The following is a 14,330-nucleotide window of genomic DNA, read 5'->3' on the forward strand; positions in this document are numbered from 1 at the left end:
TGTGAGTATGATAATTGCATTACAATGTAATTGTTCAAAACAATAGAATTGGGATTTTTTTTTTTTTTATTATTCCTAGAAAAAAGTAAACCTGTGAGAATACTTTACAACAAACATTTTGGATTTAAATTTAAAATGTACTTTCCTAATTTATCTTTGTTCTCTTAATTCTTCTTTTTTTTTCAATACTATTTTTTAAAAATTTCTTGTTAGGGATATGCATTCTATGTTATGAAAAGTTACATGTATATGCCTTAGAGTATAGATATAAAGAATACTACTGAGTGCACCATTCTTCGAATCACAGAATGGCTCAGGTTGGAAGGGACCTTAAAGATCATCCACTTCCAACCCCTCTGCCATGGGCAGGGATGGCACCTACTAGATCAGGTTGGCCACAGCCTCATCCAACCTGGTCTTGAATACCTCCAGGGATGGGGCAGCCACAGCTTCGTTCATTCATTGTTTGCTTAACAGCATCTTGGAGCTGGAAACCTAAACCTAGCTGCTTCTATTAAGTTTCTGCATAGGATGTTTTATGACTTTTTGGAGAAGTAACTAACATTACTGTGCCAGGGCAGTGATAGCGGTCTGACCACTCATGGTATCAGCCAGAGAAAAAAAATGACCAGATAATAAATAAATAAACAAACAAACAAACAAATAAGTAAATAAATAAAAGGATCCAGGTGTTCAAGATGGGGTTTGTATGGAGAAACCACCTGAACAATGTTCTTTTTTACCAGTTGATGGACTGAATTTTACTGGTTGCTTCCTGACCTGAAAGCTGTCTAGGTTTAATACATATCAAAAGCTCACTTGATATAGTGATTCATTTTTATTTTCTGTTGTAAATTATTTTACTAACAGCTTAGCGATATAATTAAATTTTAGCATTACCAACTCTGGAATCTTCTCCTTGATCTTTTCATTGTGTTAATATTTTGCTGTTTTTTGAATGCTTTTGCATGTTTCTGAGGGAAGGGAGAATGTCTCAATATATACCTAGCTTCAGTGAATATCAATAACAAATTTCAATTAATTCAGACTTCCTATTCGAAAGAACGTCTGTGAATGTATTTACTTCTCAGAATTTAGAGTGAACTCTTGTCTGTATTGAATTCCAAATTTAAATTATTTTTGAGATTAGTGGAGCCCAATTATCACCTTACAAACACTGTTTTAATCTGTTTTTGGTGCTTTGATAGACGATACAGTTTTTGTATTTAATGTATTTTTGATTAAGAAAGCCAAAATACATGATTACTATTGCAGAATAATGCTGCCCTTTTGACTGACTTCATGTGGCAGTTTTGTTATAAATGCTTGGTTGAAACTTGATTTAATTTTTTAACCTTTGATTAGCAAATACCTTTTCCTTTCCCCTTTTTCTTTTTTTTTTTTTGTCCCTTTATTTCCTTGTCCCCTCTTTTTCCCCTTTTTCTCCTTCTGCTTCTCTTTCTTATATTTGTATTTATGTTATACATGTATATATACTACTTTGGTAATCTGATTAACTAAAAAATTGTTGTAAATGAGGTTTGCTGTGATTTTGTGCCTAATTACTTTTCCTTGTGTACCCATCAGTACTCTTTCTGTGCTTATCTGTTTTTATCATTACTTTGTCAGACTGATGAAACACCATATCACAGAGGCACGTAGATGTATTTCCCTAATAAAGGGTTATAATCGTGGATGGCTGCTGCAGTTGTGATCACGCAGTCAGTAATCAAGCTCTTTGAGGAGGGCTTGGTAGGGAACACCTTGAGTGGCTCTTGACATGCTGAATTGGTCATGGGGTCACTCCTCCTAAGTGGGAACTGCCCACTTGCTGGCCTTTGTCAACAGGAAAATGCCAAGCAAGCAGGGTTCCCATAAAAAGAACATTATAAACTTTTGGAAAGTAAAAAGAAAGCCTTCTTTTTTTTCTTTTTCTTTTTTTTTTTTTTGTCCCTTTTGTTAGTTTTTTGTTCTTTTATAAGATGGGTAGTATTGAAATTTTAGTAAGTGGCACTTTCATTACTTTCTACATCCTCTTTTTTTTTTTTTTTTTTTCCTCTGTGTTGACAGGGTAGAGACAGAAAGGTTTGTCGTGTTCTTTGGGTAAGTGCGGTGAACTGTTTTCTGTCCTCAGTGAATCAATGCTTTGTTTTAGAAGTGGTTGGTTTGGACAGAAACTGTCTTTATCATTTCTTTCCCCCCCAAGAATCACGTCTCTGCATCTCTTCAGACAACGCATGCTTCCCCTTTGGTGTTTCGTTTGATGGCATGGGGTTCTTGCTTGAAGGCATTTCTTTATGTAGGATCTGTGAATGATGAAAGTTATGAATGCATGGCTCAGTGTTTGATATTTGAGTGTTTCATGGAATAATGAATTAATTGTTTTAAACTGCTACAAATACAGTTTGCCCCAACTAAATGGCTGAACTGATTAGAGTTACAGAGTAATTTTCTCTAGTCAAAGACAAGGAAAGTTATCTTGATTTAGACTAACATGCATATAATTTATATAACACAGGTTATTTTTTCTACCGACTTTTTTTTTTTTTTAAACATGTAACAAACATGAGCACGTTACTCTATTAAATAGGTATTACCTATTTTGCATCCTGTACCCTGTCCTGTAGACTGTGCTACAACAATGCTAAGTTGTTTTTGTGTGTGTAGGTTCCAGTTACTTAAAACGTGCTTCTGGACACAGTTCTGGGCCTGATTTCAAAAACTGGATATAATAGATCACATTTCTTCATGAAATAGTGTTTGATAAAGTCTAGGTTGTAGCACAGTGAAAGCACAAAAATATGTACAGTATGCAGGACCACGATTTCATTGAAAAATACAATACTGACAGGAAACGTGAAAGATGCAAAGGAATCTAAGTACCTAAAACTACATGTAATAAATCATATGCAGACCATCAATCTGAAGGTGTATTCTTGATGCATCCTGCAATAGTGCTTCTCTGGAATTTTTAATATAAGAAATTTAAAATGATGAAAATTACTGCTTCTGAGGAAAGGCAAGCAAGTAATATGCAAGGTTCATTACTGTTATCAGATACTGCCCATTCCTGTCACAGAGTACGATCAAGATGGTGTAGGAGAAGCCCAGAGAGAGAAATCCTTTACTGAGAGGAATCTGAAGTATGCGTATTTGGTCAACGTACTTCATTCTTGCACCATTCAGCATGTGCTTTAAAGGAGTAATGAGAAAGGGGAATGAGTCTGAGCTACTGAGAGCAGGTCCAACATTTTGTAGAGTCAGACAGGGATCCTACAGGTAGTCTCCACATCTACAGAAGGCAGGCTAACACAGAGCTGAGGATGAAATCCATGGTATCGAGGGTCAAATTTCTGCCTCTTTATGTCAGTAGTAAACTTTGACAAACAAAGCAATAATGGAAATTTATGCTTTTCAGTGTAATCTCAGCATAGGTGATTTTGGAATTTCCTTTATACCTTGATCCAAGTACAAAGTAGTTCTGAATTTAACTAACTTTTTTTTTTTTTTTTTCCTGGCACTATTCTGTTTCTTTTCCTGTGTGTTGTGTGCATGTGTTATCAAAAACAGACAAACAAACAACAGAGTTACTAGCTATAAAAAGCTAATCAGAAACAAACAAACAAAAAGTTACTTCAGAGGCAATTATTTATTTTATTTATTTATTTATTTATTTTTTACGAATGGATAAAACATTCTGATGTTGTATCATTCTTAACTTGTTTTAATCCTTGTAGGTAACTGTTGGCTTTCATAATTTATTCATAAAATTTGTCAATATCCTGATCTCCTCTGTATGGATTTGCTAAACAGAGTTGCAACTTGAAAAAAACCTCTTACCTTCCTTTCTCAGGGTCAGTGTGGAAAATCAGATACTGAAATACGGGTTTACTACTTGTGAAATTACAATTTTGGAAAACGATGATCCTGGAGGAGTGTTCGAATTTTCTTCCTCTTCCAGAGGTCCCTACAGCATCAAGGTAGCTATCCGAGTAACGTCACTTAAACATTACAGACGACTTAGTTCTAACAGAGTGCTAGAAAAAGATTAATTTTATTTTTTTGCAGGAAGGGGAGTCTGTTGAGCTGCAGATTGTTCGCACTAGAGGAAGCCTCATCAGACAGTTTCTGCGCTACACTGTAGAACCAAGAGATAATAATGAGTTTTATGGAAGCACAGGAATTCTGGAGTTTAAGCCTGGTGAAAGAGAGATCATAATTACTCTACTGACAAGGATGGATGGGATTCCAGAGGTAAGAATTAATATTTTTCTCTCTTTAAATTGCATTCACATACATATTTGTTTGTCACTTACTAAAATATAGATGGTTTCACCTGTAAATACCAGCAATTTTTCTGTAACATTTGAAGGCTTTCTTTTTCTTAAGTGTGAGAAATAGATAGAGGAGGAGTGACTGAAAGGCCTATAAGATAGTCAAGCACCATATGAAAGCACTTTATATCAATACAAATCAGGTCTTGTCAGTCTTGCCTGAATATTCATTTCTCTGATATCTCTATTGTTTTGTAATCCCAGAAATCTGCACAATTTGAGGCATGTGTCTGTTGCTTTTCTCTTTGCTTTCTGCTTTTCTGTAGCTTGTTCCCTTTCCTGTGCATCAGCCATCCTGGATTCCATCAGGAAGTTTGCAAGGGTTTGATTTTACCACATTTATGTTAACATAAATTTTAGCTGCTGTGATTCAGCATTTTTTGCTGCCTTTACATGCACATTCCTATGCTGTATTTTGCATAAGCAGTTAGTTGTGTTTGTCTGATCCTGCTAATGAGCTGATCTAGGAGTAAGATGTCAGAAAGCCAGCTTTACAAAACACAAAGGTTTTAGGAAGGTTAATAATCTTTTTGTAGGGCCAGGTGGTCATCAGTCATGGATTGAAGGAGGGATGGAGGACCATATGATGAGGAAATCAGGGGATCACAGCAACTCCAACTTCAATTGCATAGGCTGCTGTAGAAATTCAGGTTTCTTTTCCCTACATACTCCAAAGAAAGGAGACATAAGAAGTCTGAACTCCACTACAGAAGCCAGGAACATAAGTTAATCTAGTAAAACTTAGGCACTAAAACAGCGGGTTATTTAATAGTTCCATTCCCAGTTTTTACTAGTTCATCAGCAGGCTGAGATAAAAGTATTTCCCTGCTTACAGCAGTATTATTAGACTAGGTAAGTCATCCTGCTGAAATGCTCAGGCAAAAACATACGAATTGTAGTGTCAGGACTAAAAAATAAGGAGGTCCTTTTATACTCTTCTATCTCCAAGAGTGGCCAAAAGCCACATACATGAGCAGGACATATATAATCACTTTCCTCCAGAATGCCATCCCAGCCTCCAATGGTGGGCAGTCCAAGGATGTCTGGAGTAATGGATGGTATCTTTGGGTGCCTTCAGATTTTCTTTCTGTTAATTGAAGCAGTTACGCTTTGAACGCAGGTAAGGTTTTAGCATCCATGACATTCTGTAGTACTGAACACCATTGTTTAATTGAATTGTATGTGAAGAACCAGTTCATGTGTGTTTCTTTACTGCTAACCACCAGCCAGTTTCACTGAGTTCTCCCCAGTGTAGAGTAATGCTGTTTTCTAGATAGATAAATGCAATATTTTTTTCTAATGTTCTCTGATACTTTTTTGAAAGTACCATGTCCCATTAGATTAATAAAGCCAGTTGATCAATTCTTTCTAAATTAGCATGCTGTCCATGGTTTAAAAATCTTTGCTTTACCTGTTACAAAGCCAGGAATCTTAAGAAGTCTTGGAGGAAAGAAAATTTACATTTCAGAGTGTGTTACAAACATTACTTGTGAAATTATGCGATTCTAAATTAAGTACACAAAATAAGTCCTTGCTTATAATAATAATAGACTCTTGGAGAAACTGATGCTTTTAGAGATAGAAAGTTCTAACAATTTCCTTTATTTGATAGCATTATACAAACGTTTATTGCATGTAGAATGTGTGTGATTTCATTTTAAGTTTGTATCCCTTTCTGCCTGATGGGGGACTGTGGACTATAGACCATTTTGTTTTTGATGTGGATGTTGAATATGTATTTTTGTTCTGACTGAGTTTCCCTCTTCTAGCTGGATGAGCTATATTCTGTGGTACTTAGTGGCTACAGTGAAATGCCAGGCAAGTTGGGGAATGCCACAATGGTCAATATAACCATTTTGAAGAATGATGATCCGCATGGTATCATTCAGTTTCTACCTTACGAACTAACAGTAACAATAAGTGAAAGCAAAGGAGAAGTCATCCATACCGGTAATTCCTTTTTATTAGAGTTACTTCTTTATCTGCTGTCTGCTTCTGCAAGTCTTATTTTCCCTGTTCTAGGATAACAGAAGTCTAGGAGACTTCTTACTAAAATCTCCACTCAGGACTTTACAGATTGGTACAATGCCAAGCAAGATGAGCAGCGGAGAGTGAAGTGGAGAAGTATGGGTGTGGAAAAACAGAGGGATTAACTGAGTAAAAAGGATTGCTAGAGAATTTTCCAGACAGGAGGGATGGAGTACTGATGTATGTGCAAAGTGCAACGTGGAGGTAGTAGCTCTGTTTGTGGAGAATGAAGAATGGGGTGTTATATAAGAGAAACATAGAGTTAAATCTTCCTATGGGTGATTTTAATTGATCTATTCAGTTATCAATTACTTTTACAGGCAAGAATTAACATGTGAAATTAAAGCAGTTTGCACTGCTTTAGTAATCTGTCTTTGTGTGTCCTTTTCTGTAGCACTCCAACATGTTACTGGTTTCATAAGAAGTGAAATTGGTTATTATTGTATTTCCTTTTTCTCAGTTTCAGATGTTTCAGATGTTCCTTTTTGATTTCTGTTGCTCTGAATATGCACACTGACTCTGTTTATGTTTTTTAGCTGTTTACAGAGTTGTAAGAAATCAAGGAAACTATGGAAATGTTAGTGTGTCTTGGGTTGTTGATCCAGCATGTACCAATGACGTCTATCCAGAGCAAGGGACTATTTTATTTGATAATCTGGAGTTTTCAAAAAATATCACCATTTACTCACTGCCAGATGAGGTAAACACTTTTACAGTGTTTTGGGGTGAGAATATGGGACAAAGAGTAAGTACTAAAACATTAGAGTATAAGGAGAAAAAAGGAATGTGTGTTTCTCAAGAGCCTAATAACTTGTAGGAAATATCAAAATACTTGGGTAGAACTGAGATAATGTCTGCAAATCATAGAGAAATTTCAGAAGCTGTGCATACCTCTAAACAAAAAAGGTAGAAGCTGAGAGTAATTGTACTGTGGTAAAGTTATAGGAAAGTTTGACTGAAACTCGTATCTTGATAACTGGAATCCTAATTTCAATCCTAATCCTATATGCTGATAAATTTGAAGTAATATAAGAAAGATTACACCTAATGATAAATAAATAAAGCTGTAAAAAAAACTACATGTATCAGAAACATAAAACTGGAAGGTAACTTTTGGGTCATCTGTGCAAGATAAAGAGGAAGGGACTTACTTACAAAAACTGTAGATGGATGATAATTTCTGTATAACTGTATGAATTATCATCCCTCTTGAGACACATAAGGACTGACAAATAAAAACAACACTCAGAAATCTCTGGCTTATTAATCCCCCTAACTTTTCATTTTAAATTCTTCAGTGTTTTGTATGCTAGAAATTAATGTCTTAATACTTTCAGGTGCCTGAAGAGGAGGAAGTATTCACCATCAGTTTATTCAATGCTACCGGTGGAGCCAGGCTGGGCAATGTAACCACTGCAATTTTACAAATAACAAAGAATGATGATCCCATTTATTTTGCAGGTTAGATATTATTGTTTATAAATGTGGAATACATACACTACCTAAAACGGATTTTTTTCACAAACCAGATCATTGCGAAATCGTAATCCCAAAAGAGCAAGTGGAAAAGCTCCCCAAACTTTTTTTTTTTTTTGTATTTAATTTATATTTGTTTCCTTCAGAACCTTCCCATTTTTTTGTGTGTGTCATTTTTCTCTTTGTTGATGTTGAGATCAGTTAGGAGGCAAGGTACAAAATATTCTCTCGTACCTGAATTATTTCCTACCTTTATCACATACATCTTATTGTTTCATTGAAGAGGAAGATCCTACTAGAGAGAATTAAGAAAACAGAGCAAATGCAAGCAACTCAGGCTTGAACTCAGACAGATTTGTTGCTTTTGTATTTTCAGAACCTGTGACAGTGAGTGTTCAAGAAGGAAGTGTTGCAAACTTTACAGTCCTAAGGAATGGATCTGCTGATGTCGCTGTTGTTGTCCAGTATATTACTGTTAATGGAGATGCAACAGCTGAAGAGGGAGACTTTGTTCCCAGTGGAAAGAACAGTGTCATTTTGTTTGATGTTGGAGAAAGGGAGCAGAATTTATCTGTGTATATCAACGATGATGATACCCCTGAAACTGATGAAACATTTTATATTATCCTTTTCAATTCTACAGGTAAGTCTTCCTTTTTTTTTTTTTTTTTTTTTGCTGGCAATTTCTTAGTATCTTGGTCTTATCATAAAGCAATATTTAAATGCCAAGAATTATACGAATAATGTTTGCTTCAAGATTTTTATACAATAAATGCATACTGTGTTTGAATTTTCATCCTTAATTATTTTATTGGAAACAAAAATCAAATGATAGAGTTGATACTTTGCCTGCAAAAACAACTGGAGTGAAAGTCCCTTTTCAAATATAAATGCTCCAAATTAGATGGACTTCAATACAAAAACACAAAGCAAAAAAAAAAAAAACAAAATTTAGTACCCAACAGTCTTAGGAAAAGAGGTATTCTTTTAGTTATTTTTTTCATGCTCCAGAGTGTATTACAAAACTACATGATTTTTGTAAAAACAAACAGAACTGCCATATTTTGGAGGAAGGGTATGTAATTGCTCTATTTTATTAGTAGCGAAAAGTATGCATACATTTTTTTCACTCTGAGACTATAGTTTTAAAAGGCTTAATTTGCAGAAAAATATATGTCACAATTTACCCAGGGGACCACCTCTAAAGAAAGGATTTATTACCTTAGAAATAACGTATTTTTGTTTATTTATTTATTTTTCAAAGTTTACACTTAAAAAGGAATGACCAAAATTATTCAGCCCATTCCTCACGTTTTTGAAATACATATCTTTTAGAATAAATTATCACTGTTATGTAATATACATGAGAAAATAAAAGTGAAGTATAAGAAATTCATAATTTTTCCAGAGCCCTAAGTATTTAATAAAGACCCTCCCCACACCTAGCTCCAACAAAACTCATGGTGTTGTGGGAGAGTCATTTGCAATTGTGTTATCAAATTTTAATTTACTGCCCTTCATTTTTTACTGTTCTCTAGTTGAGAGGTAATAACAGGCTCTGAATCTGCTGCAAATCTTTGCAATGCAAAGCAAAGCTGTATTGAATCAGCCATTGAAACCTGAGGGGCTGTAATTTAATAAAGCAAAGAAAGATGATGGCAATTAACCATCAGACTATACCTTCAGATTGTGTGACACGTTCTCAAAGTAAAATACCTACCAGGTATTCAATTCAAGATTAGGAAACCTAAAATTAGATTTCTTCATCTGTAAGCACGCTAAGCATCTTAGTTCTCATTACAGTCTCTGATGGTCTTAGTCTTTAGCAGTCGATAAGACTGAAGTGATTGAGGTCATGCTACAGTGGACACCCTGCGGCTGGCCTGTGAGTTTCTCACAAGGCAGCATTGATCTTGAGTTGAATCCTTCCCTGAACATTGGTAGCAGGCAGCCAGAGGTTGACAGGGAAAGCAGTAATTTGAGTATAAGGCAGCTAAGCTATTTCCCAAGGTCGGCTGGTATTCACTGTAGTACCCAGGTCTCTTATAAAATATCAGACTAGGGAAAGGATTAGACAAAACCATTCTTCTTCCTTCATAAGTTTTCTCTTTTGTTGTCTCTTTCTACTTTAATAACTTTCTTCAGGATCTACTGGTAGCTCCCAATACTACCCCATTGGGAACATATCATGGCTTTTCTCCTAGCACATGGGGAATGGGTATCCATAGCCTCCTTTTTCCTCTAAAATGAGCATCATATAGTTTTACAGCCATTCTAGAATCACTAAGAATAAAGAATATTTCTATACATATTCCTGAAAGCAAAAGTTGGTTTTCTTTCTATGATTGGTTACATACAGTGGCCTTGACTGTTCTGAAATTTTTTTGGGGACTGTTGTTCCTGAGAGAAAATACAAATAGAGGTATATGAAGTGAGAGGAATAAGCACATTGTTTAACGTGGAACAAAATTTAGTCGGACACTTTCAAAGAAGACAAAAAATGGGGTGGGTGTGGACACATTATGTTCATCTATGGACAATGCAATGGAGTTAGAATTAACATCCCTTAATATTTACCTGTACTAATATGCACACTGAAATCCTGCTAGCTTCCCATCTACATAATAAGAATCTTATGTTTCTTCCTTTTAGATATTCTTTGATATGGGAGTGAATAAACTCTTAGACATTGCTCATAGCTTGTATTTAGTTTAAATGCAATACTTTTCTTCTAGGTCTAAAGAAGGTCGGGGCTCTCTGAATACCTTACTCTTTTATTCTGTACCTCTGAATATCTTATTCTTTTGACTTGTCCAGATGATCAAACAGAAAATGTTACCTCACATAACAACTACATGCAAGGATACTGTGTAGTAAGAATCACATCTTCTCAGTTCATGTCATTTTTCCTGAAAATCTTACGTCTTGCTCTCTGGATGGTACACTACTTAAATACTTTTACTCTGATTTGCCTGCTGCTGAATACCTCAAATTCTGTTTTTCACTGACTTTTATAATTGTCCTTTTCTTTGTATAAAAGCAATTGTAGTGAGTAGAAAACATAATTGGATTTAGAGTTACCTACATTTCTGATTCCAATTTTAATAATAATAATTGTCCTCTTTTTTAGGAGATACAGTTATCTTTAAGGCTGGAATGGCAACAGTTATTATTGAAGCAAATGATGATCCTAATGGAATTTTCTCTTTGGAACCTTTAGAGAAGCCAGTTGAAGAAGGCAAAAGTAACATTTTTTGGTAAGTAACGTTTAAAGAATATCTTTGCACTCTTTTGGAACTGGTGTATGTGGTACTTTATAAATAGCACTTTGATTAAATCAAATGCACAAGTGTGCATTGATAGAAGTGCACTATAGAAAAACAGTTTTACAAAATTTTGGATTAAATGATTTGTAATGTGTTGAAGACATCACCTGTAATACTATGGAGTACACAGTAAATATTAAAAAGTGCACAGAAGCTCATGTTGAAATGTAACTAAATAAGACTTCAGCATTGATGTTCTGTTATAATCTCAGGAACCTGTAGATACAGAAAAATCTGAATGATTGAGCACAATATAACCTAGGCTGACAGAAAAAGAAAAAAAACCACTCAACAAATAGCTAAATAAAACTGTGTGGCACTAGGTGGCTTTTTGTACCCATCTTTGAAATTTTCAACTGCAAACTACTGTATTCTTTCTTTCTGTTTTTGTATTTTTTTTTTCTTTTATCTGTTAATTACAGATTGAAATCTATACTTAAAGTCCGGATGTGACACTCTTCATTAGTCTGACCTTTGAAAGTATTTTCCTTTGTGCCACCATGATATATTGAAGAATTAGCAGGGTTAAAAATTGAATGCACTTGGCATCTCGCCTTGTTACATTCATTTCATAAATTTACTATGGGGTTTTAATTGGATGAAAAAATGATTTTTCGTTAAGAAATCTTGAGACAGGCTGTAAAGAGAAGTTAGGTCACAATAAATGCGATAGTGCAAATAGTTAGGGAAGAGGTTCTTCTTGCATTTAAAAAATCATCCTTTTTTTTTTGTCTGTTTGTTTTAAAGCCTTGAAGCAGATGCTTATGGCTGTGAATTGGTTCTTTATGCTTGTGTCAATACATCTGAAATATGAATAGTCTCAAGAAAAGAGGATATTAAGTTCATTGTGTGTTTGTTGTTGTGCTGTTCACTGTTTTGGGCTTTGTTGTTTTTTTGTCCTTTATAGTCTAATCTGCAGGATAATTTTTGTGGATTTGGTGGTGTTAAGAATATTGTTTTGATGTAAACATGCTTATATACAGGTGCTTTATGGAATTATAGGATACCAAGATCTCCAACATCTGAGGAACCTGCTCAGTCATCATTGATAAAATATATTTACTAGGGATCTGTCTCTTCCATACTGTCACTACTTTGACAGTTGTGTAGCATATAAAAAAGTGGTCAAAGTAGCATGTAACCAAACCACCGAAAACACAGAGGTTTTAATGAGGTAATTGGAGTTAGTGCAGCAGCGCTACACAGCTGGGATAGAGCACCCTGGTTAACGCCACAGAAGAAAAACCTTTGGAAGCAGAAACAACATAAATGTGTTGCTGTGGCTGGACTAGTTTAGCTGAACTAATTCTTCAACCTGATATAATCTATTTATAAGGCATTTTATGTCACCGTGCAAACCGACAGAAGCAAACTTCCTGTATGTAAGCGCACTCTTAATAAAGGCACTGTATGGGTCACTTTTTATTTGTAGTGCCTTTTTGAAATTAGTGTAATTGTGTTAGCAGATAGTTACCAAAAAAAAAAAAATCTTTTCATTTACTACGTTCTTAATCACAAATAACAGTAGATTTCTGAAAGCCGTAGAATGTAATTCTAATTTAATACAAGTGTAAGAAAAAGTTTAAGTAGACTTGATGACTGAAAGGAGAAACGTTTGTGGTTAAATGTAGATGATTCTCTTTCCTGTCTAAGAGTGTCCAAGTATATTAATTTTTAATGTTAACTTTCTGAACTATTATGCATTCATATTTATTATTATAAATTGGAATTACAAGACACAGTGATGTGTAGCTTCACAGTAGTATTCTGCATGGACCTGCGTATGCTACTTCTGTTTTCTAAAGTACGTATTCCGGGAGTAGAATTGTACTGCAAAAGTGGTTGCCTTTAAAAGGAAGGCTTCATGGAACAGTTGTAGTATATTAGCATTTTACTTTATATTACATAGTATATTACTTCTTACTGTAAGGAAGATTACAGTAAAAGGAGTCTCCACATTTTCCTTTTCTACTCAACGCTGATGCATGCCTGCCAGGACTCTCATTCTTTCTGTATCACTGAACAGGATTTTGAGACACAGAGGACACTTCGGCAATGTTTCTTTGACCTGGCAGTTGTTTGATAATAACTCTGCACTGAAGCCAGGAGAAGAATTCTATGAAACTTATGGGACTGTGTGCTTCATGGATGGTGAAAGGTCGAAGTCAATAACACTACGTGCCATTTCAGATAGAATTCCTGAATTCAATGAATTTTACATTCTAAAGTTGGTGAATGCTTCAGGTATTGTCTTCCATATCACCATTTCCTTCATATCTGGTAGAAAAGAGTTATGTTTAATCAATCAAAAAGAAACCAACACTAGAAAGAGCATTGCTTTGAATCATGTCTTGATATCCTATGCTTTTCTGGTAAGGTTTTAGGTCTTATTTTTCATTTAATCTTGATTTCCATATATAGAGAGTTACTCAGTTCCCGAATTACTGTTAAACACATTTTGGTGATCTGAACTTTAAAAGGGATGCCTCTTGGTTTTTGAAATTAAACTTCTTAAAGTTCAGAAGTTTCATTTCAAAAACCAAGAGTTCTGAATTTCAGATACATAGATCTCCATGCACAAAATATAAAACAAAGATACTAACAAAGAAATAACAAAGGTATTAAAGGTTATGTGTGTCTACCATAATAGAGGTTGCTTTTTTGTTTGTTTGTTTCCCTAGAGGAGGTAAAATACTTGTAGTTACCACTTCACATGACTTAAATTACAACTTTAAATTGCTACTGGACACATTTCCTAATCTGGATTAATTCCACTTTAGTACTATTCATGGTCTTCTGTGCTCTGATACAAGTGAAAATGTGTGTTGGCCTTTCCTGTAAGTGAAGTCCATACGGATGTACAAAAGATTTCCTGCTTATAACAGGTAGATCACTGTACACTTTGAACACGGAGATTCTCCATTCACAACATGATCTTCATATCATGAATTCTTACTGTGCAAAGATAGATGACTAACACCAGGACTGGGCAGCAGTTTTAACACACAACTGGTTACTGTTTCTGCAAGGTGTATGTACTTCTGTATCAGAGGCAACAGGCAAGATTTTGCCATTCTCTATTCCTGTAAGTCTTTGAGCAATACAAGAATTGAATTTGGCCCCCATGCTTATCAAACGAATCAAAGGTAACCTACCTTATTGGCTA

At 35.0% G+C, this 14,330-nt stretch overlaps 1 protein-coding gene across 2 annotated transcripts; it reads left to right on the forward strand.

Annotated features, from left to right (window-relative positions):
• The first annotated feature begins 1,921 nt into the window (after positions 1–1,921).
• Positions 1,922–12,652, forward strand: LOC310891936 (adhesion G-protein coupled receptor V1-like). 2 transcript variants are annotated; one of them, XM_083854154.1, is made up of 8 exons: positions 1,922–2,103; positions 3,854–3,980; positions 4,069–4,254; positions 6,104–6,284; positions 6,899–7,062; positions 7,700–7,823; positions 8,215–8,481; positions 10,969–12,652. In XM_083854154.1, exons 3-8 carry the CDS (start codon positions 4,237–4,239, stop codon positions 11,097–11,099), a joined length of 885 nt encoding a protein of 294 aa, XP_083710280.1. In that variant the 5' UTR covers positions 1,922–2,103; positions 3,854–3,980; positions 4,069–4,236; the 3' UTR covers positions 11,100–12,652. The 2 variants fall into 2 exon arrangements, with proteins under 2 accessions (XP_083710280.1, XP_083710279.1); XM_083854153.1 differs by having other exon boundaries at positions 1,922–3,980.
• The last annotated feature ends 1,678 nt before the right edge of the window (positions 12,653–14,330 follow it).

Source organism: Anser anser (assembly GCF_964211835.1).
Source record: "Anser anser genome assembly, contig: HAP1_SCAFFOLD_288, whole genome shotgun sequence".
NCBI lineage: Eukaryota > Metazoa > Chordata > Aves > Anseriformes > Anatidae > Anser > Anser anser.

Bases quoted from the DNA above. Each gene is read 5' to 3' on its own strand.
- LOC310891936 (XM_083854153.1), top strand. The intron at 7,063-7,699 runs GTAAACACTTTT...TAATACTTTCAG, and splicing joins TTTACTCACTGCCAGATGAG to GTGCCTGAAGAGGAGGAAGT. The intron at 8,482-10,968 runs GTAAGTCTTCCT...CCTCTTTTTTAG, and splicing joins TATCCTTTTCAATTCTACAG to GAGATACAGTTATCTTTAAG.